This window comes from Pan troglodytes, chromosome 23 (genome assembly GCF_028858775.2).
Source record: "Pan troglodytes isolate AG18354 chromosome 23, NHGRI_mPanTro3-v2.0_pri, whole genome shotgun sequence".
Taxonomy (NCBI): Eukaryota; Metazoa; Chordata; class Mammalia; order Primates; family Hominidae; genus Pan; species Pan troglodytes.
The window spans coordinates 38,705,821-38,730,037 of record NC_086016.1 but is presented as its reverse complement, the minus strand read 5'-3'; the positions used below and the strand labels follow the sequence as shown (position 1 = coordinate 38,730,037).

At 46.6% G+C, this 24,217-nt stretch overlaps 1 protein-coding gene and 1 long non-coding RNA gene across 3 annotated transcripts in view; one reads left to right on the top strand and one right to left on the bottom strand.

Annotated features, from left to right (window-relative positions):
• The window catches only part of LOC107970332 (uncharacterized), a 48,976-nt gene extending 33,088 nt beyond the window's left edge, over positions 1 to 15,888 (bottom strand). For both annotated transcript variants that reach the window (XR_010156094.1, XR_010156095.1), the window contains exon 1: positions 15,801 to 15,888. This is a non-coding gene — a long non-coding RNA (uncharacterized LOC107970332). The remainder of the gene's footprint in view (positions 1 to 15,800) is intronic.
• A 601-nt stretch (positions 15,889 to 16,489) lies between these two features.
• CACNG2 (calcium voltage-gated channel auxiliary subunit gamma 2) overlaps positions 16,490 to 24,217 on the top strand; it is a 142,382-nt gene continuing 134,654 nt past the window's right edge. The window contains exon 1 of the mRNA XM_016939089.4: positions 16,490 to 17,409. Coding sequence (XP_016794578.1) covers positions 17,199 to 17,409 — 211 coding nt within the window. The 5' untranslated portion in view covers positions 16,490 to 17,198. The remainder of the gene's footprint in view (positions 17,410 to 24,217) is intronic.

The window sequence follows — 24,217 nt, the reverse complement described above, 5'->3', positions numbered from 1 at the left end:
TCCACAATTAACACTCCTCAGGCTTGAGTCACGATGGCAGAAGGATGTATTAGTTCCCACATACACACTTCTACTTTACCCAAATAAGTGTGTTTGTGTGAAGGCTACACCACAAATGTGCATATGCAGCTGGGCATCCTTTCAAGGGAAACATGGTGCTCAGGGATGTTTTATCCAGAGAATCCATTGAACTTGACATTGTCAGAAATTTATTTAGGACAAACGCAAACTAGCAGGAACTGTGTAAAATATTCAGCACACAACATGAGTTGGACACAATCAGGTACCCCTGCCGCACCCTTGAGAATCTGGCTTGTGGATGCTCTTCCAACACTGGGACCGTTTGACCACAGGTAAATTCAGCTCATAGAGGTCATCATTGCCTGGGCCAAGCCTGTCACACAAAGTGGTCTGTCTAAACTGGCTCTCAGAACTCACTAACCAGACTGTGCTTCCAGTTGATATGGCATTTTATAAGCAGCATAGATCAATTGGAAAAGTGAATTATTCCTGGTTAGTGACTAATAATAAGATAATAACGTTATAACCACCTCCCAAAAAATGTGTAGGAGCTGAAGAAAATGTAGCAAGAGCAGAAAAATTGAATTAAGTTATGCAAAAAAAATCAAGAGTGGGTGACTTTGCAAGAAGGCAAAGAGCAGTTAATTTGGCTTCAGAATTAAATTACTCCTCTGTTATAGATGAATTTAGCACCACAAAATGTAGGTAAATGTATTTAAATGATCATAGAGCTTATAAATCCAATAAATCATTATGATCTTACTGAGATGGCTTGGTTCACTTTTTTTTTGAACCTAAAAACACCTCATAACAGCCTGCAATGAGATCTGGGGCCTGCCGCTGTGCCCAAACAGGTTTCATCCTTGTCCACTGTGATCCTTTCTGGTTCTAGCTCAGAGACAGCACTGGCCAGCCTCTCTGTCTGAACATCTCTCTCAGATGTCTGTGCAGGTCTCAGCTCCTTGGAGGGGCCTTCTCTGATCACTCACCCAAAAGAGGACACCACCTCTTCACTCTCAGTCTCACCTTCTCCCACAACCAGCCTTTCTCTCTCCCACAACCTTGTTTTGTATCTTTTGTATCTTTCATAGCCCTTCCTACTTTATGAAAGAATCCCATCTTGGCCGGGCATGGTGGCTCACACCTGTAATCCCAGCACTTTGGGAGGCCGAGGCAGGTGGATCACAAGGTCAGAAGATGGAGATCATCCTGGCTGGCACGGTGAAACCCCTTCTCTACCAAAATACAAAAAATTAGCTGGGCATGGTGGCATGTGCCTGTAGTCCCAGCTACTCGGGAGGCTGAGGCAGGAGAATCACTCGAACCCGGGAGTCAGAGGTTGCAGTGAGCCAGGATGGCACCACTACACTCCAGCCTGGGCAACAGAACGAGACTCCATCTAAAAAAAAAAAAGATATTAGCTGGGCACGGTAGCGTGTACCTCTAATCCCTGCTACTCGTGAGGCTGAGGCAAGAGGATTTCTTGATCCCAGGAGTTTGAGGCTGCAGTGAGCTGTGATCATGCCACTGCACTCCAGCCTGGGCAGTAGAGAGCAAATGAGTAGACATCTCATTTAGCTGTCCATTTGCAGGCTCACCAGAATAAGTGGGAGATGGGAAAGATGGTAGAACATGGTGTTTGAGAGGAAGGCCATGGGGCCAGGGAGCTCTGCCACTCACTCACTGAGACCAACCCTGGGCAAGTGACTGGATCTCATGGGGCCTCGCTTTTCTCATCTCTAAGACTGGGATGATAATACCCTCCTCCTAGGGCTGTTTTGAAGATTTGATGAATGAATGGACGTAAGGCAATTAGAACAATGCCTGGAACATAATAAGCTCTGTATGCGTTTCTAAAACTTTTTTTTATCATGGAATATTTCCAATACAGACAAAAGTAGAGAAAACAGTAGATGTGGAGCATTCTTGATCTGAAAATCTGAAATCCAAAATGTTCCAAAATCCAAAACTTTTTGAGCACCAACAGGACGCCAGAAGTGGAAAATTCCACACCTGACCTCATAATACGTGAACTTTGTTTCATGCACAAAATTATTTTAAATATTGCATAACAACACCTTTGGGCTATGTCTATAAGGTATATATGAAACATAAATGAATTTCATGTTTTGAGTTGGATCCCATCCCCAAGATACCTCATATGTAAATATTCCAAAATCCGAAAACTCTGAATTTGAAACACTTCTGGTCCCAAGCACTTTTTGTTTAAGGGATACTTGCCTGTATAATAAATCCCTATTTACCCATTGCTGAGTTTCCATAATTGCCAATTTAAGGTCAATTGTGTTTCATCTATATTTTCATCCATTTCCCCCCCAGTTTTAGGTTATTTAGAAACAAATTACAGACTTTACATAGTTTTACCAGTAAATATTTCAGGAAGTATCTCTAAAGGTAAAGACTCTTCATTTTATTTTATTTATTCTTTAGAGACAGAGTCTCACTCTACTGCCCAGGCTGGAGTGCAGTGGCATGATCACAGCTCACTGCAGCCTCAAACTCCTGGGATCAAGAAATCCTCTTGCCTCAGCCTCACAAGTAGCAGGGATTAGAGGTACACGCTACCGTGCCCAGCTAATATCTTTTTTTTTTTTTGTAATTTTTGTAGAGATGGGGTCTCATTGTATTGCCCAGGCTGGTCTTGAACTCCTGCGCTCAGGCAATCCTCCTGCTATGGCCTCCCAAACTGCTGAGATTATAGGCGTGAGCCACCACACTTGGCTGAGCGCTCTTTATTTTAAACATAACAACAATATCATTATCTCACCAAAAAATAATTAACACGTTACCATTATCACACCTTGAAATTGAACTTTTGTCTCCCTTGGCCTCTGCTATATCCCCAGGCCCTAGAATAAGGTCTAGCATATGGTAGGTGCTCAATAAATAGGTGTTGAATACAGGAGCGACTTCTCTCTTTGCTTTAAAGGCCTCTGAAGCTTCCTCCATTCAGTTAGATTTGTCTGCTATGTACACACTTTCATATTAACTTTGGTTTGAATACTATTTAATATCTTATAGTCCTGGGGGTGGGGGGTAGGAGGCACTGGGGAGGTATGAGAGCATCAACTATATTCAACAAACATCTCCTGCCCCCTTGCTGAATGTCTAGCCCCATCTCAGGCCCTGGGATGCAGGGGTGGTATAAGGCACCATTGAATAAAACCAGCTCAAAGTTCATGTAGAAGAATGCAGAGCTGGGAACAACCAGATCCTGCGAAAGAGAAGAATATGGGGGAAGAACGTGGCTTATTAGAGATCAGAACATATTAAGGCCCCTATAATCAAATCTGAATGGTGCTGGTGAGGAAGCGATACATAGACCAGTGGAACAGAACAGACAGCTCAGAACTAGATCAAAGTATTCATGAGAATTTAATATGTGGCAGAGATGGTATTTCAATTATGCTGGAAAAGGAGCAACTGTTTTATTAATCATGCCAGCACAACCAGCTAGCTTTTGTAAGAAAGTTGAAACCTCCTCTTACAATCACACACATAAATAAACCCCAGATGGATTAAAGAGTTAACAGCCCCCAACATTAAAATAATAAATATCTTGGGAGAAAATGTAGGAAATGACAAGGGTGATCTCAGAGCATTTTTAAAAACACCAAGAGAGTCATATTTTTAAAGAAAGACATATTTTACTATATAAAAATTACTTTTGTGGCAACAGATATTCACAACATTGATATAAAAACAAAAGATTTAAGCACAAAACTATTTGCAACACAGATATCAAGCAAAATGTTAATATCTATATATACAAAGAGCTGTTACAAACTGATAAGCAATGAACAAGGAGAACTGGAGTTAGGCAAAGGATAAAAATAGGCAAGACATAGTACAAATCTAAATGGCCCACAAACATACAACAATATGCACAAACTCACTATTGTATAGGACATTAACTGAGATTTCACTTTGCCCCTATTAGACAGGCAAAAATTAAAAATAATGCTAACACCTGTTGCTGGAATGGATGCTGGGAAACAGTAGGAAAGCACTCATGAATTGCTGGAGAAAACGCAAAGTGTTACAGCACTTTTGGAAAGCAATCTGGCAACATTGACTAAAATAAAAAATACATAGGCTCTTCAATTGAGCAATCCCCCTCCTGGGAATCTATTCCATCAAAATAAAATCTCCAGTTAGAAGGATGTATGTACAAGGAGGTTTATTGCAGCACTGCTTATAGCAGAGGGAAAAAAAAAATTGGAAATAAAGTGAACGTCTGTCAATAGAAGACCGGATGAAGAAATTATAGTAGTTCCTCACTTTGAAAAATGATGCTGCCATTAAAAGAATGAATTAGAGCTGCAGAGGCTGACTTGGAGGGATTCCCACGGGTGGTGGTGTTTGAATGAGTAAAGCAAGACACAGAAAGGGTGCCTCGTATAATCCCATTCTGTAAAAGAATGGTCCAGCTCTCTGTATGTGAGTGGCATCTGGATATGCGCGGGTGTGTTTGTGTGTGAAGATGCTCTGCGTGTCTATTTTGCTTATGATTGCTTGAACACCTAGAGCTATATCGGTTGTAACATGGGTACGGAGATGAGAGAGGGATATATACATAAAGAGGAAAGAGACAAGCAAAAGAAAAAAAGCAAGGCTGAAAAGGGACTAGCAGGTATGACTTCACCTCGATTATGCCCTTCTGCAGATTATCTACATATGTATCTATGTTGAAAGACAAAATGATTTCATGGGAGAATTCATAGCACAGAAGGGCCCGGCTTGTTCAGAGAAACAAGAGGAGTGTAGCTGGAACTCTGTGGGAGTAGGGGAGGAAGGTGATGGAAGAGATTGAAGGTCAAATCTCACAAGCTGTGTGTAGACGTCATCAAAGGTTCTAAGCAGAGAAATGCTACAATATCACACCTTTCTTGAGCATTCTCTGTGTACCACAGAGTCCTAGGTCCTTGATATAAATTCATAAATTCTATACTGAGGAGTCATTATTATTTTTCCTATTTTCCAGACAAAGAAATGAGGCTCCGTGAGGGGGAGGCAGTAGGAGCTCAACATGTAGCTCCAGACCCCAGGTTCTTTCCACCATCCCACTCAGTTTGGCCTCCATAGGTAAATATAGTTCCCTTAGCAGCAAGAGCAGGCGTAGACATAAGCCCTGAAGCTCAGCAAGGAGCTGGGAAGAGGTCCAGGGCTCAGCAGACACCTGCTTGCCACTCTGAGTAAGTGGAAGTGGGGGAGTCACCTAACCCGCGGAGTCTCTCCCCACTATGGGGCCCTAATTGTGTACTGGGCAGGACTTTGGCAACAGGCAGAGCTGTGTGCAAATTACAGCTCTGCCATTTGCTGGCTGTTTGGCTTGGCAGGGTCAGCCCCCTGAGCTTCAGTTTTCCCAAGGTTTTTATAGCATTAAGGGAGAAAATGCCCAACACATAGTAGGTTATCTATTAATAGGAGTCTCTATAGTACTAGAGCCTCAGGACCTAGAATCTTGACTGTATCACATATTAGCTGTGTGACCTTGGGCAAATTGCTTACCCCCTCTGTGCCTCTTGAGGGCCATCACAGAACTTCCCTTGAGGACTTGCTATAAAGATTAAATGAGTTCATATGACGCCAAGTATACCAAGCACACAGCCATACTCCCCACGTGTCATGGAAACCGGGTGGTCAACGTGGTCTCCTGCCATTGAGAGAATATGCTATTATTATCAATTTCCTCCTCTTCTCTCTAACTTACCCCTACCCCACATTTATCAACTACCTGTGTTTATTCAGGCCCTGTTCTGTGCCAAACCATGTGCAAGATACAAAGGGCACAATGACAACCACAATGGACAAGGACCCCATCGTTCAGAACTTGAGGCTTCTTCGGAAAGATGATGAAACAGCATTTGCAGGACAGAAGGTGAGGACCCAGGGAAGAGGGTGCAGGAACCTAGCTAGGACAGCAAGTCTAGCCCAGTCTGCGGGCCAGGGATCCACCCCTGGGTACCTGTGGAAGCCCCCCGATGTCCCTCTGCATGGCAGTGGGTTCTGAATTCCAAGCAGGCCCATGGAGTGAGTTGGCGTGTTAGCACATAGTAGGTTACTTGGCTCAGATAAGACTACCCATAAACATACCAGATAGCCCAACTGATACCAACAGAGGGACTCGGGCACCCACAAGTTGTTGAAAAGGAAGCTATTTTAGGAAAAGAGGAACTTGACAATCCGCAAAACCCATCAGGGGCCAGGAGATGGGGTCCTTGTCTACCCGTTACAGTGTGTTCCTAATCAGACCTGTTTTCAGAATATGGTGTTGGGCCACAGCTTATAGATGTTCAGAACCCTTGGTGATTTTGACCTCCTCTGTAAGGAGCCAGGTCAACCACATTTATGGAATTGGTGGTGCACTTGGCAGCACAGACAAAGCACTCATTATGAAAACCTAGCAGGAGAAACCTCCATTCAATCCCCATGACAAAAGCAGCCCCATGACTCCGCCATCACACCCATTTTACAGATGAGCAAAAAGTCAGAGGGAGGTACAATAACCTGTCCCAAGCTTGGGATAATGGGGCAGAGCCAACATTTCTCGAGCCTTTGGACACAGGAGCAGCCTGTTGGTCCTCTCACCTACTGCTCTTTGGGTCTGTACCTCAATATGACACCAACACCTCCTTCACTTGCACCAGACGCCTAAAAAGAAACTCCACCAGGCTCAGAACCCTTTGCTATTGAGCCAGCTTCAGACGTGACTAATGATTCTTTAAGCCTGCAGGGTCGGGAAGCCCTGTTCCTTAAAAGGCAGGACAGCAGGCTGTTGGACTGCTGTTCAACTGGGGGAAGGGGAAAGGTCACCTCCTCTATGAAGCCCTCCCTGCCATGTCCCTGTGACCCACCCCATGGACCTCCTTGATCACACTGCATTCAGTCATTGGTTCCTGCCGGTGACTGACTTAGTTTTATCTTTGTGTCCACTGCACAGAGCTTAGCACATAGTAGGCACTAAGTTAGATTGAAGGCACCCCCTGACCAGGCCCCGCCTCCCTTTCCAGCTGATCTCTGCCAGTTCCCTCCTAGCACTTTGGAGAAATAGAATTACCTGTAGCTCCCACAAATGCACCATGCACTTACCACAATTACAATTAAACTATCAATCAATTGTGTAGTCAATTACATAGTGGCTGCCTTCTGGGAATGTATGTTCCTAATGTTCCGAGAGGCAGGGAGTACGCCAGTCCTGTTCACTGATGTTAGGTGCTCAACAAACTTATGGGACTTTTTAATTAAAAAAAAAAAAAGTTTTTTAAGAGACTAGGTCTTGCTCTGTGGTCAAGGCTGAAGTGCGGGGGCACGCTTATAGTTCACCGCAGCCTCAAACTCCTGGGCTCAGGTGATCCTTCTGCCTCAGCCTCCCCAGTAGTTGGGACTACAGGTGTGAGCCACATCTGGCTAATTTTTAAATTTTTTTTGTAGAGATGGGGTCTCACTGTTTTCCAGGCTAGTATCCAATTTCTGGCCCCAAGCAATCCTCCTGTCTCGGCCTCCCAAAGCTCTGGGATTATGGATGTGAGCCACTGCACTTGGCACTAACTTTTGTTGAATAACTATTTCATGCCCCATATAGGTTGGGTCTACTATTCCCTTTGCCTAGAAAACCTTTCCCTGGCCTTCTCTGCCTCTAAGTCTTCCTCTTATCCTTCAAGACCCAGAGCAGCTCTCCCAGCTCCTGGAAGCCCTTCCTGAATACCCAGGTGGCGTTGTCTGTCCACTACAGGGTGTGTTCCCTAGCATGCCTCCCTCCGCCCTCACCCCATCCTGTTGCCCACATTATATTGAGCTCTGCATGCAGGTCTCTCTCCACTTGAGAGTGACTGCTTCTGAGCAGGGCTACGTCTGTTTCTTTCTTTCTTTCTTTTTGTATTTTATTCAAAACACATAACACCCAGTAGGAGCTCAACATGTAGCTAATATTTATTTAGGGCTTACTATGGAGTAGGCGTGGGAAGTACTTTTTCTACATTATTTTATTTAATTATCAGAACAGCACCTCAAGGCAGGTGATGCTGCCCCCATTTTCCAGACAGGGCCAGTGAGACCTCAGGCTGTTGTCACTTGAGGCCACGATGCTGGCCTGCATCAGACTGGACCCCAACCCCCAGGATCCACTCCCCAGCCTGCATGGCTGTCCCCAGCAATCCTGGGGACACCTCCTCCTTGATCTGCTGAAATCCACATGGAAAGAAGTCCCCTCCGTTTCTTCCCTTTTCACCTCTCCAGGTTCCACTCTGCCCAGGGACCTCTGAAGCCACCCATTGTCTTCTCCTAAAGACCCCATTGTCCTCCCTGTGCAGAGTTCCAGGCCAGCCCTCCCGGGATACTCCAACCAGGCCATTCCCTTCCCTTCCTCCTCTTCCTGCTTTGCTTCCACTTCTCACCCTGCTGACCCAGGGGTTTTCCCATTCAATCCACATGTATTTGCCACATTGGGCCACATATATTTACTGTGTGCCAGATACCACGTGCAAGGCAGGGAAGCAGTAACATAGCCAGGCCCCATCCTTGCACTATAAATAAGAAAATAAAAAGCTATGGGAGGTGAGGGCTGCTGCTAAGGGCTAAGGATAAAACTTCAGCAGATAAAGAATTTGCAATGATGGGGAGTGAGACAGCTTCATTGGGTGGTCAGTTGGGCCTCTCCGAACAGACACCTGTGGGAAAGAGGGCATGAGCCCAGTGCCAAGAGATGTGTGGCCCAGGCAGAGAAACGGTGATGTCAAGGCCCTGAGTGGACAAGGGACCGGGATCCAGGGACAGAGGGAGGCTGGTTTGGCTGGAGGGAGGAAGGCAGGAGAGTGCGGCTGTGAGGGGGCTAAGCCTGGTCACCAGGCCATGCAGGGCCATTCTGTGTCCCCTCTCAACCTTGCTTGCCCAAGTAGGTTGCGTGCATCTCACTGTCTCCATCGCTATTGGATGGCCGCTCCTTTAAAAATCGCTGGAAATGGCCCTGCTTCCTGCCCTGGCCTCTCTCACAATCTTTTTTTTTTTTTTTTTTTTTTGAGACAGAGCCTCACTCTGTTACCCAGGCTGGAGTGCAGTGGCACAATCTTAGCTCACTGCAACCTCCACCACCCGGCTTCAAGTGATTCCCCTGCCTCAGCCTCCCAAGTAGCTGGGATTACAGGCATGCACCACCATGCTGGGCTAATTTTTGTATTTTTAGTAGAGATCGTGTTTCACCATGTTGGCCAGGTTGGTCTCAAACTCCTGACCTCAAGTGATCTGCCGCCCTCGGCCTCCCAAAGTGCTGGGATTACAGGTGTGAGCCACCGCGCCCGGCCAGCTCATATTCTTCTTCTTGCTATTCCTCTGCATCTTTATGTGCACATTTTTTATTTCATTTTTTCTAATCTGTAACTTTGTGATTAATTTGCTATCTGAATTTTCTTTGCTGTAGTTTAGTTTTGGGGGAAATCTCATACCAGCCCGGGGGTGGTGGGTTGAAAGGCTAGCGTGCTTGGTGGCTCAGGACTCTCCTGGGGGTGACAGTCCTGTCCTGGGTGGGAAAGTGACTTCTCTGTGGGGATTCTTGTTCTGGACATGGCTATACCCAGGGTTTCTGCTTTCTGTTCTTACCAGGCTCAGAGCTAACCACTCCCCTTCAACACATCCCACTTTCTAAGCTTGGTCAGCCCTGCTCTGCCCACCACCCCAGCCTCCTTTGGCATCAGACCCTGGGGCTCCCTGAGGTTTTCTGGGCAGTTCCCAGATGTAAGGAGTAAAACCTGCCATCTCATTACATCTCCTTCCCTCCCAGCCCCAGGGCCAACAGCCCCATCTAGACCTTTCTGCAGTGGGTGCTCCAGCATGGGGCTGAGCAACTCTGTGGCACGAGAGAGAAGAGCAGGCCCTGGGGGAGAAGCGAGGGTGGCACCAGGCCAGTGTCACCTCCCCAAGTCTGACCCTCACTATGCCTCACTCCTGCACACACCCCATCATCAAATCAGGGTACCCTCATTTCCCCAAGTTCCACTCACCCACCAACATTCAGGGGCTTCTAGAGACCTGCTCCTCCTATCTTCCAAATATGTAAATAGGGTTTCCCTTGCTTAATCCTAACAACCATAACCTTATTCATACATTCAAAAAATATTCCTTGAGCATTTATGCTGTTCCAGGCACTTTCTAGGCACTGGGGATACTGCAATGAACAAGATAGATATCATCTGATGTCCTGGGGGAGGTGGGTGGGCAGGAAGAGATTTCAGATGATAAACAAGAGAATGTGAGGCTGTGATCATGAAAGTAAAGCAGGCCAGTGTCATCCAGAGTGACCAGCACTGCTGCCCTGGAGGTGATATGGAAGCTAAGACCTGAACAAACATTCCTGCAGGGGAGGCAGCAAGAGCAAAGGGCCTACGAGAAGAACAAACTAGGTCCCTATTTACAAGTGAGGAAGAGCTGAGGCTCAGAGGGGTTAAATCGCTGCCTAAGGTCATGAAGCATAAGCTGCAGAGAGCTGAGATTCAAACCGAGGGCCTTCTGATGGCACAGCCTGTTCTCTTCCCAGTTTGCTTATGGCAGGACGAGGGCCCCCAGGACAGCAATGCCGATGGATGGTCCCTAACCCCAGGCACAGCAGTCTCTCTGGATTGGGCCCCAGCTTTCCTGTCCACCCCCATCAGTCACACCAACCTCCTTGAATTCCCTCGTGCGGCTTCATGCCTCTTTGCACTTGTATGTGTGATTGCCATGCTTGGAATGCCCTCCTCTGTTCCTTCACCAGTTGTGATCTTTTCTCCTGGTCTTTGAGGGTCAGCTTATCCCCAAAGCATTCTGAGACACTGCAAGACAGAAATGAATGCTTCCTGCCCTGGACTTCCACAGCCCATGCCTTCATTATGTTCATTTATTCATCAAATAAGCATTGCAGACCTACTACGTACTAGCTCTGTAGCCCTAGAGAGCAGAGCAGGCTTGCTTAGCTGTGGGAACCGACAGCCGTGAGAACTGATGCGCCAGACGAGTTCAGACACAAAACAGCAACTCAAAACATGGAAGTGCCACAAGAGGATGAACACAGGGACTGTGGGCACACGCAGTGGGGAATGCCAGACACCCACCCCTCTCCCAGGCTGGTTGGCATGCCCTGGGTCAGCTATGTACTTTCCAATCCTCCCTGATTATGATATTTTAATCCCATATTCATCCCTTGTACCTCAGCACAGGGCCTGACACAGAGAAGACATGCATTTGAAATTTTATAGCAAGAAAGATATTCATTTTGATTGAACACCTACTGTGTGCTAGGCTGTGTTCCAAGTGTTGGAAATATAATGTGAACAGCCCAAATCTCTTCTTTCATGAGTTCTTTACATTGCTAATTAATTAATTCACTTGCCAAGAAGATATAGGCTGGGAGCAGGGAGTGAAGAGGTAATAGAATGTAGCAAAACTAGATACACGGCCAAAGCAGAATTCTTGGCTTTCCCCACCTTCCTGCATCATCCCCCGCCCCACACACACACCACAACCTGCTCCTGCCTCACAGTTGCCCATCTTAGTAATGGACACCAATAGTCATCAATTTCTTCCCAAATACCCCGATTACCTTCACTTTTCCCCATCCCATTGCCATTGTGCTGGTCCAAGCCACCATCACTTCTTGCTTAGAGCTCAGCAGCAATTGCCTTCCTGTCTCCCACTGTCTTCCTGCCTCCAGGGTTGGTTCTCTCCTTCCATATCCCACCAGCTTCTTCCAGGTTGTTACTCATCCTCCAACCTCCCCTCCATGGTCTCCAGGTGCTTGGCCTAACACATTTCCTATCATTGTCTTAGGATCGGCCATGCTTAGTATTTTCCCCCCAAAACTGGCCAATCATCTTACTCACACTTCTGAACCTTTGCACAAACTACTCTCCCAGCCTGAAATGTTCCTCTTCTCAGCTTCCCTTGCACCCTCTAACCACCCCCAGCTTGGCCTAGGTACCTCTTTCTCATTCCTACACGTCAGTTTAAATATCCTGTCCTCAGGGAAGATGTCCTTCAGCCCCTAAGGTTGAGTTTGGTCTCCCTGCCCCATGGCCTCACAATATCCTTTGTATTATTTTCTTTACTTCGATGTGATCATTTTTCATCTGTATACTCCTCCTGCTTGTCTGTAGATTCTTGGAGGCAGGGACTACATTTGTCCTGCTCACCATCACTAGGAATTAGCATGGTATGTCACACACAGTGGGTGCTCAATTCTTTGAATGAATAAACTCTGGACCTGTAGGAAGTAGAACTTGAAGCAGTGCAAAGTGTTCAAATATCTGCTGTTACATTTACTTGAAATATGACCTTGCAACTTGATAGATGACCTCTCTAAGCCTCTGTTTACTCTCCCTATAGGGAAAGTTATTAATATGCATTTGCAGGATTGTTGGGGAGTTATGTGTGAGAATCTGTGTGAAAATGCCTGGCTCCTAGGAGTTACTCCACAAATGCCTGGCAAATCTGTGGATGAGGAGTAAATAGCCTCAGTGCAATACCATTACTCAGAAAGCTCATATCTTGGGTCAAGACACAGCAGTTAAGACAGAGGCTCTCAAGCCAAGCTGCTGGACTAGATTCCCAGCTCTGCCACTTACTGTCTGGGGAACCTTATGCCAAATACTTAAACCATTATATGACTCAGTTTTCCTCATCTGTAAAATGGGAATAATGATGGCACCTACCTCATAGGATCATTGTGGGATTTAGCTTAGGTCAGTTCCTGGCACATAGCAAATGCCCATCAAATGTTAGCTTCTCACATGCTATTAACATGTAACACTGATAATCACACCATAATGCTCATATCTGTGGTCCTCCTAGACAGATGAAGAGACAAATTTCAGAGAGGTTAAATGACTGTCCAAGGTCAAATGTGAGGAAATGGCAACCTTGTGCTTCAAGGCCAGGTCTGCTGCACTGAAATCCCATGTTATTTTCACTACATCAAAGAAGCAGCTGAAAATAGGTCTGTGGCATTTCAGCTAATTTCCTCTAAGCCCTTCCCAAGTAACCAAATGCAGGCATACAAAGCTGCTCCCCTAAGAGCATCCATTTAGCAGCTACTAAGTACTAAGTATGCCTGGTGTGTCTCAACCATCCAACAGGGCTTGTATCAAGCCAGCTCTTCCCAGGTAGCCTTGCCTGGTGAGCAGAAGGGACCTAAGGAGAAGAACTAGGTTGGGAAGGGGAGGGGTGTGGTACAGGAACCATATAGAAAAAGAGGCTGGAGGCCGGGCACGGTGGCTCACGCCTGTAATCCCAGCCCATTTTGGGAGTCCAAGGAGGGCTGACTGAGGTCAGGACTGAGGTCAGGACTTCGCACCTGAGGTCAGGACTTCAAGACCAGCCTAGCCAACATGGTGAAATCCTGGCTGTACTAAAAATTCCAAAAATTGGCTGGGCAAGGTGGCAGGCACCTGTAATCCCAGTCACTCGGGAGGCTGAGACAGGAGAATCACTTGAACCCAGGAGGCGGAGGGTGTGGGTGAGCCAAGATCATGCCACTGCACTCCAGCCTGGGTGATACAGGGAGACCCCATGAGGAAGAAGAAGAAGAAGAAGAAGGAGGAGGAGGAGGAGGAGGAGGAGGAGGAGGAGGAGGCGGCGGAGGCCAATTTGGATGTAAAAGAGGGGAGGAGAAATGAGAGAAAACCCACACTTACTGAGTGCATACTATGTGTCAGGCACTTCACGTCTACAATTTAATCCTTACTGTGATCACTCCAGCCATTGTTCATCAAGTATCTACTATATATAAAGCTATACTCCAGGTCCCAAAGATATAACAGTGAACAAGACACAGCTGTTGACCTCAAAGAGCTTTCAAATAAGTGAAAGAGACAACACATACACAATTATGAGCTATACGTGCGATGGTGGAGGTCTGAATAGGATAGGTGGCTTGGCAGTAGCTGGGAGGAACTTCAGAAAGGAACAGGTAGGTGCTAAAGTGCCCATTTAACATATGGTAAGACTGAGGCTCTAGGAACTTAACTTGTTTGGAGCTATGCCATTACTGAGTAGCAGAGTCAAGCTGTGCCCCAGGCCCATTCTGTCTCCGGTAGTCTCTGCACTGTCCATGCTGGCAGCCTAAAAGCTGTTGCTGTCCTCCCCCACCCCTTTCCCTTTTCTCAATGATCATCTGGCCAGAAGATTAATCAAATGCTGCTAAAGCTGCAGCCGTTGTCAGTGGCTAAGATGTTAGCAGATTCTGTGGACAAACAGAAGCTTCTGAGCCTCTGTTACTGATTTCTTTTGAGCAAAACCTTCAGGGGTTGGTCTGAAAGGGGGAGAGAGATGAGAAGAATGGCTCTATCTGCAGTCTAAAGGGATTTTTGGACAGGTCAAAGACAACCAAGGTGACAGCAATAAGGCTCTTTGGCTCATGTGACTACCCCCAACCTTCTCTCCACTCCCCCCAAAAGGCTTAGCCTATCTCAGAGGAGGACTTGGTGCTTGCCCCTCACCTTTGCTTCAAGGACAGAAGAAAATCAGCCACCTGAGCCACTGGCTGAACTTGCTAGGTTCCCTGCTGTATGGGATCAGCAGATTAGCCCTCTCCATTCCTGTACCCATCCCCATCTTCACAGGACAAGAAACCAAAGTGGAGAAGTCTTCAGCCTGCAAATATAGCTCTTGCTGTACCCCAAAGGTACCTTAGCAGAGGTTGAGGAAATCTTGGTTCTGTTCTCCAGACACCAGGACCCTCTCCCAGATACCAGAAGCACAGCAATTGCCCCTCATGGGAGACTTTCCCTTCTAAGAAAAGAACAGAGTGGGAGAAAGGAAGTTTTGTGCTGGGCGAAGAAACAGGTAGTTTTTCTATGTCAAAAAAGATACACTGGTCATACCTGCAGACCAACTCTGACCTGAGCAAAGGAAGTTAGGCAATGGACTTTACACCAAAGAAAGACTGTTTTTAATTCACTCATCTTTTATATACCTCTGATAATCACCAGACCACTGAGAAAGATGTCAAGCAAATAATCTCAAGAAAAAAAGTAGAGGGAGAGAGAAGAAAGTACTGAATAATTGAATTATGGGATTGAAACCTCTCAACTCCCCCTGCCTCAATAGACTCATCATACTCACATCCTCTCCAGGGTCCCCCCCCACAACACACACACACACAAAATATCAAAAACATGAACCCATCTCATACCTCATGTGCTCTTACTCACTTAACTATAAAAGTGATCAGAGAAAAAAATGTAATCCGTAGCAGCAGGAATTAATATGCTTCTTTCTACCAGAGGTCACGTTAAGGAAAAGTTGCACATAAGAGAAATGAAAGGTGACACTGTAATTAACCCACAAACAATGATTCTTCTGAGAAAGAGGGGAGGGTTTCGGTGTTCCAGTGTTCATGGAAGGAAGATTTTTTATCTCTTCCCAACCAGTTTATGAATGACATAGGATACTTAGAAGGATTCACATTTCACCCACTTCCCCTGAGAACATGTTTATCCTTGCAATGAAAATCATTGCCCAAGCCCCAGCTACGAGTCGCCCTTTTGCACCCTTTTCCACGAATAATCTTTCCAAAATGTCTGCTTGTAGAAGCAAGATTTGGAATTTCACGGAAAACTACAGAGAGACACAGAGCAATGCACACCCCCTGGTAAGCCAGAGAGAGACAAAGAGAGGAGAGAGGAAAACCGAAAGAAGATACATCTAACGGACCAACAAAATAAAACAAATCCCCAGCAAAGCAAAGTGAAAACAATGATTTAAAAAACACATAAAGACGTGTTTGTAATTACCCGTCCAGGTTACATGTTCGCCGCTTCCAGGCAGAGAAACGGCTGGTTGAAGTTTTGTGCCCGTCTGACTGTGATGGGAGGGTTGTATTTGAAGCTCTGGGCACGTAGAGATGGAATGAGAAGGAGGCTGAGCTGGAAGAAACACCAAGGGGGGAGGGAAGGGGGGAGAGAGGGAGAGAGAGAGAGAGAGAGAGAGAGAGAGAGAGAGACAGCGCTATCTCTAGCTACGCCTTCCTCTAAGCTCCGGGAGCCCAGGAGAGCGCTCATTTTAGGATTTGGGAGAGGGGTAAAAAGAGGAAAGGCGGCCCCCGCTCTGCGCTGGCCTTGCTGCCCCGGGGAGGGAGGACTCTGGCCCGCGCCCCCCTCCCGGCGGGCGGCCCTGGGAGCCGGGGAGCGCGCGGAGCGGGCGGCGCAGGGAGCTGTCCGGTTCAGCACCACCCGTAATGCAGTAGGTGGGAGCGCCTCCGCGGGGGCCCAGCCGGTAGCGAGTGGGGGGCAGGCGCGCGGCCCACCCTGCAGCAAGACGCCGGCTCCCTCGTTTCCAGGAGCTTTGCAGATAGGGGGAGGGAAACCCGCCTCGATTCTCCAGGAGAAACCCCCTCTCTCCCCCACTTCGCCAACACTACCCCCGCCACCAACAACAATAACCGCCGCCGCTGCTCGTCCTGCTGCCGCCGCCGCCGCCGCGCCTGCCCGCCCTGCCGCCGCCGCCGCCGCCGCCGCCGCCGCCGCTGCCCGGGCAAAACCATGGAAAGCGAGACCCCCGCACCTGTGCAGCTGAGCTCAAGGGCTTACAGAATACTGGGAAGTCTGGTCTGAAACGAAAGCGCCGAGACCCCCCAAGGAAGAGAACTGGCGAAGCAAAGGATTTTCATGGCGCAGGCCGCAGAGCCGAGAACGAAGACCGAAGGTTGCATCTCGGCTCTCACAATCTCTAACTGTCTAGGTCCCGACCATGAGAAATGGTGTTGAGAATTCGGCTGTTCCCTGGTTCACTGTGGAAGCCATCTCCAAATTAACTATCACATATGGAAACTGGAGACCAGAATTTTAGAAAAAGAGATTAAGGCATCTCACTTGGGGGGGTGGGGGGGTGTCTTTTTATTTTTTTTCCTTTTCTTTTTTAAAAAAAAAACACTGCAACTGGAACAGTTTCTGATCTCAAAAGGCAAGCCTCTTCCCGTGTGATCTTTATAATTTACACTCTTTTCCGTGAGCTTTCTTACCTCCCTTTTTTTATAACTCTCCATATTCTCTATTCATACATATATCCATTATATTAGTAGTGGAATAATTTTTATTTTTATTTATTTATTTTTTTTGGCTTTAGTACTTGCACCCTCACACACACTCTCCCGAGAACCAGAAGTCGGTTGGGTGTTTATATAATGAAGAATTATGGGGCTGTTTGATCGAGGTGTTCAAATGCTTTTAACCACCGTTGGTGCTTTCGCTGCCTTCAGCCTGATGACCATAGCTGTGGGAACCGACTATTGGCTCTACTCCAGAGGGGTTTGCAAGACCAAAAGTGTCAGTGAGAATGAAACCAGCAAAAAGAACGAGGAAGTTATGACCCATTCCGGATTATGGAGAACCTGCTGCCTAGAAGGTACTTGACTTCCCATCTCCTCCCCCCTCTCCACCCCACCCCTCCCCTTTCACTCCCCCCTCCCCACCCTCCTCCAAATAAGTCCGCTTTACATTCCACCATTTTCTTAGTTCACTCCTTCCACCACCAATCAAGGTTGGTTGGGTTAGTTTCAGAGGAAAGAAGATCAATAAGCAAAACCCATACTCTACTCCCTCGCCTCCGCCACCCCCTCTTCCCCTCAAACATCCTCATTGGAATAATCTATGACATGGTGAAAACGACAAGAGATTGTCTCTAAAAGTCAAAGGTGTTCTGCCTGCTTTGGAGTCATTAGGATTTACCATCCGATTTAGCATTGCCATCTATGAGAGGGTAAAATAATTGCTTCTGTGTATGCTGTTTCTCTTTTCGCAATGAAGAATTCAAAAATGCTCTTCCCTTTTCCCTCCTCTTCTCCTTACTCCCCAAAAGTCCTAGACGCACCACCATCTGCAAATCTCCTTATTTAAAAAAGAATATGTTGTTTCTAAGAATCCTTATTTGGTAAATCCTAATTATTCCAGGATCTCAAGCTGAGTTCAAGAGCATTTCGTAATGTCTGTGAGCCACACATATCACTCGAGGTGGCTGGCTGCGTGTGTGTATTTGTGTATTTTAACGTTTACAAAGTCTAAAAATACATACGTCTCTCACAGGAAACAAGCCTAAGTTCTAATAAACAGCAATTCACTTGCGGGTTAGGCTTCCACAGAGTGACATGTCTGTCAGCCAGAAGCTAGTAGAGTCAGCATTGCAGCCGGCTTGAGAATCAGACATTGTGCAGGCAGGCAGGGAGGGAGGGAGGGGAGGGCATGGGGAGGTTGAGGGGGGAGTGGGGGTGTCAGCTGTTTGCCTTGATCTTGCGGAGTGTTGAGGCATGTGTGTCTGTGCTGTGGGCACAGGAGCCGCCACGGTGTAAAGGCTGGGGGATCACGCTATGGATGAAGGCATGTACTTCTGGGACACATTAATAAGCACAGAAAAAAAAACTCCTGTGGGTCATCCAACCTGCATTTGGCAACAGACTTTAGTATGAGGGACTGCATTTGAATGGCTATATATGTCTGTGTGTGCAAGCTACAGCCACCCATAGATAGACGTGCACAGAGAGATACATATGCTTCCATGTGGGGGAAAAAAAGAGGCTTATGTGTTTTGCTTCTGTTATGAACCAATACTGGGGGCCGTTTGAGGCAGCGTCGGGAAGCAAGGACTGCAGGATTGTTTGTTAAGCTCGACATGGGATGGTGATGCAGGGAGTTGAGACCAGGAGATGGGGGAGAAGAGAGGGAAATGGATGGGTGAGAGAGAAACTGATGTGGCCCCAGGGTCTAACCCAAACTGAGCAAAAGCCACACTTTCGGAAATGATTACATCTGGGAAAGAGCACAAATCCCATGCCCCCCTCCCAACATTCTTGGTGCAAACGGTTGAGTGATGGCTGAACATGTTTTGAATAGCTAAGTGACTTCATTGAGCGATGGTCTATTTGACGCATACTGCATTTGGTGCCCTTTCTCAATCCAAACCGCTGTCTTTAACATATTCTGCAGAGGAGCTCTATGCTGAATACTATATGCTCTTCCCCAGCCAGAGAATCAATACCAAGAAATTAATAGGGACTGTTTTAAACACACGCACACACACGCCCCCTCCTTAAAAAAATGAAAAGCCTTTCATACAGCTAGTCATTAACAGTGGAAAGACTTCCATTTAATTAAACATTTATGACAGACTTTTATTCCAAAAGAGAAGAAAAGCAAAGTGAATGAGGACCGCTTTAGGGAAATGATCATAGTGGCAATTTGCTTTCCTTGGATTTTAGTTAGATGGATGGAGGGAGATAGGTAGCCAAGAGACTAGAGGAGAGACAAGACATTGTTTTACCATAAATACACCCAGAAATGGGTGGGTTGGCATAAATATACTTTTCTAAATCTGTGTTTTATTTCCAAATTCTTAATATTGTGATCTTTTAAACATTGTGTAATTCCCAGAAGGCAAACAGACTAGAGGTAGCTTTGTATCACTTGTGCATTAAAAAGGCTTAAGTATTTTGATTAAAATTCCATCTGTTTGATGTCCACACCCCCAAATGTGCTGCCCACCCCCTTTAACTTTCTCTCCAAGCTGCACACTCCCTCTCTCCCTGAATCGTCTGTAAAGGGTTAGAATTGCAACACTTCCCAAGGATTGTGTGATGCGCACAGGCACTGTGGGTTGGGCCACTCTCCCCAGCGGGGCCTCGCTACCTCCGGGCAGTACTGTGGGGCCCTGCCAGGCTCTCCTCAGGGATGATACTCGCTTTCCACTTGTAGCCATGGCCAGGGCAGGAAGGGCTGGAGCTCCGGGCCCGCTTTTGACCTGGCCTTTAATTTCCAAAGCCTCTGTCAATTGAAGCTTTGCAGGCCTGGGACCACCTTAGGAAGTTGGGCCTTGGCCACTTAGGAAGTAGTTTGGAGATTGTAAGCCTCTTATTTTCAAAGACTGCACTGATCTCCAAAGGCTGTAAGTTCAGTTGTTTCCGGAAGTTGGCGTAGACAGTCCTTGGGGGCTGTCAGTGTGCTTGCTTTTATGAGCACTCAGAATGGGGTCGCTCTCTATGGAGATCAAGTTGTCAGTGCTTGAGGTTCCCCCAACTTGTGTTTCTTTTGTGTGAAAAATTGGACTTTCAAAAAAGATCCCCCCACCCCCCACCCTTTAACCACTTGATCTGTGTTTTCTGCCCAATCTGGAGAAGTTGCGAACAGATTTCACATCTTCTTTCTAAGATGCCGCTAATGACTCCAGATGAAAAACAACCCTGTCTTCCTCTGATCTCTTTTGCTGTCTGGTTTTCATTAGGGCTTTTTGTCTCCCGAGGTGATTATTTTCATTCACCTCTTGATGAAAATAAGAACAGAAAAAAAAATGTCCTTGCCTCTAAGGCTGCTTTTGAAATTAACTAGTCTGCTGAAGAATGAGAAGATACATGACCACCTGTTAGAGACAGGCACAGGGGGAGAGGGAGAAGGGCCAGGGAAAAAACCACCACCCTTATTTTCTCCCTCTGCAGACTGAAAAGTCTGTGTGTGTGTGTGTGTGAACTTGAAATCCCCAGCAGGCTGGTGTCCTTAGGGGGATTCGAGGAGCGTGGGTGGGAGATGACAGTGTGTATGTGGATACAGGTAGGTGGAGAGAGATAGAAGTTCATGAACTTTTCAAGAAAGCTGAATTAAGAGTCTCTGCATGGAGAGAGGAATTGGCCCTCTCAGAGAAGAGTTCAATGAAATCTACAACAAGATGCTAAAACAGCTTGTTCAAGCAAGGTGTCTCTAGGCTGCCTGGTGGCTTGCTGCTCAGGATATTAGCCTCTGTTGTCACCTAAAGGAAACATCGTCTCCAGGGACAGCAAGAAATTCACTCTTGGTGCTTATTCTCTCCTATGCCTTCCTCCCCTCTGTCCTGGCTCCATGGCTCCCCCAAAGGATTTCCAGACCTTCAGAGGTGGAGCCGACAGTGGGCATAATGTGGTCTGTAGAGGAAGCAGACTCCGTGTTTTCTCTCCCCCTCTGTCCGTTTTGCCTTACTGTGAGGCAGAACAGAAATCTTACTCTCTGTCCAGGCTGTCAAATTCCCTCTGCTGAATATCTGAGCTCCTCATCCATCAGTGGCTTCTCCTTTCTTGCCCCCACCAGGCTGCTTGCTCACAGGGGCTCTGCCAGCCACTCTACATCCTTGTTCTCTTTGAGCAAGAAGTGTCTCTCTCAATGGTCCCAAATCTTTTCCAAGTTCATGATGGCCTGCGAGGTGATACAGTGCTCCACGCTCAGCTCAGCCATGGCCCTCTTATTCTGCAGGAAAAAAAAAGGATTCATCTTTTATTTTAGGAAAGCCAATAGCCTTTCCCAGACACGCTTGCCTTCTAGCATGGGTGGGCTGAATCTGGAAGGTACTAACAGGCCTTCACACTGTGCAAGTATTGCTCCATAATTCCCAAGATAATTTGACTTTCTTTAGGTACTTTGCACACAGGAAGCGCATAAGAAATATTTATCAATGGATTGATGCAGAAATTCTTAAAGTTACTGAGATGAATGCAAACATCATGAGGACATGTGACAACCAAGTGATCGAGAGAGAGAGAAAGATGGAGGAGAGTGGGGAGAGAGGGAGAAGGAGAGAGGGAGAGAAAGGAGAGAGGGAGAGAAGGGGGTGCGGAAGTCAGAATGATTTGTTTGTTCTTCCTGGAACTTCTTTTTTTATAAGAATAATAATGAGTCATGAATCCACTATTATAAGATAAGTGAATTCAAAAGGAGTCAGTCATTGAGGCTGCACAGCTCCTAATTGGCTACAGTGAAGGCAAATTATTCAAGGAAAGGTAAAGAAAAATGATCCATGCACACAGCCTCTATAGGAAAGAAAAAAAAAAATATCCAATTGATTTTCTTCCCTTTTCTGCTTCTAAAGTATACCAAAGTTCACTGTGATCTTAATATTCCCCAGAACAGACACCTCTGAGCAGAGAGCAGGCCTTAGAATGGCCCACCCCTGTTTAGCTCCAGCAGAACCTTCTACTCTTTCACAAACCTCCCATCCAATTCAAAGAACCCTGACAACTTTCCCTCAGGCTTGCGTTCTAACCAGCAGTTTTCCCATACAGCCAGGCCTAGCATTCCTAGCCATTCTCACCGTGTTAGCCAAACCCAGCTCTTCTACCTGGAGTCCTGGTCAGTTCACACCACACTCCCTGCCCTTGCTTCCTCTTTCCAGGTGAGCTGAATGAGGCACACAGAAGTGAACAACACACCAAAGTCACATGGTAGGTAGTGGCAGAGCCAGAACTTGAATCCAGGCCCCTTATGACTCATCGGGCTACATTGTCCGCCTATCCCGTGCCCTCTGCAAGCCTCCAGAGTGCTCTGGGCAGTAGAGCCGAGCCACGGTGGCCTCCCGCTTATATTCACTAATAAGCACTGTTATATCTGGTCTGTGTCTTGTTGAGCATCCCTCACTGAGCACTCAACCTGAGCATCTCAAGAAGCCTGAGTTCCAACCCAGTGACTCCCCTGCATACCCCTCCCTCCTAGCTGCCATCTTGAGCTGCTTTGCACCTTTCAGGGTGATGACGACTGTGCCCTGGTCCATGCCCCCTGTGAGCTGAGTAGCTCAGTCTAAGGAAATGCAGCAGTCAATTTCTAACGCTGAACTTCAGGCCAAACTCACCATGTGCCTCTATTTTGTCCTTTCATTTTGGAGCTGTCCCCAGTGTAAATGATCCATGGGTTTATGTTTTCAAGCATTTTCAGAAAATAGCAAATTTACATCCTACGTAACTCACAGAAGTTTTCAGATGAAGTTTTTGTGGTCTCATTGAAAGAATTGATGCCACACAGACCTGGGTTCACTTCCTGCACTGCAGCCTTGTGTGATCTGGGGCAAGTTACTCAACCCCTCTAACCCTCAGCTTCCTCATCTGGAAAAAAAAGGAGGCATAATCTCCTCCTCGAAGGGCAGTTGCTGGCTTAGGGATTAAATGAATGGATGTCTGTCCTCCCTTTTCTCAGATCACCTTATTTGAAATTGGAATCAACAACCTCCACCTGCACTCCTCATCCATCCCCCTTTGCTGTTTTATTTTTACAGAGTACTTACCGCCTTGTAGCACGCTCTGTCCTCTACTCATTATATGTGGTGTCTGTCTCTCACCACTAGACTGTCAGCTCCATGAGGGCAGGGATTTTCATCTGTTCTGCTCACTGCTGTGCCCACAGCAATCATGACAGTGCAAGAAGTCAATCTACCTTGTTAATGAATGAACCCATGACTACTGCCTGCTACAGTGTGGGTGTTCAGAAAGGGTGGTCCCTTCACACTGCCGAAGGATTATTCTTCCTGCATGGTGAGCTGTGATGGCCAAAGCATTAATTTTTTTAACATTCTAAAAAATAAACAATGAACTCAATACAGAGGAAGGAGTGAGAGAAAAGAGGGAGGGATGGAAGGAGGGAGAGAGAGATGGAGAGAAAGAGAGAGAGGAAGAGAGACTGAACGCATAAAGGACAATAATAAAAAAGATAATGGAAACAAAAAGTGCTTGGAGAGAAAACAAATGCCTGAGAAGAAAGTGCCAGGGGTGCAAGTCCTCTAAATAGATCCTGGCCACACATTCCTCCCTCCACACCATCTAAAGTGTCTGTCACAGATCCTGGGGGAGAGCTTCCCTTGAGTGTTCGCTTTCAGGTTGAGGGGAGGAGAAGATATAGATCCAGACTGATAATGCAAGAAATATTTCATCAAAATGCAATGTCTCCTTTTAACCTCAAATGTAAGTATTTTGGTCAAAAACCCATGTTCAAACGCAATAGGCATTGTACGTTTCCGGGTTAGTTCGCAGCCATAGATGGGACAATTCCTTCACTCGTTTATTTTATTGGTGAAATCTTTCATGAGCCCCTGTAAAGTGCCAAGCACTAGGCCATGAGGTGAGAACATCATAGGAAGCAGCGTCCTTCAGGGTCACTGCCCTTGTTGAGCCCCGATTCACATTATTTGAATCCCAATTCACATAATCTCACATGTATATAAATTACAGCTCTGATAAGTGCTATTCACAGGAGATGCATGAGATGTGAGCTCATAATACTGGGATTCTAGCTAACCAGGGAAGGCTTCCCTGAGGAGGTGAGATGGGAGTGAAGACCTGAAGGATGAATAGGAGTTAACCCAGGTGAAGAGAGGAAGAAAGGACATTCCAGGTCGGAGGGCAGCATGTCCAGAGATAGGCAAGGAAGGAATGAGACAA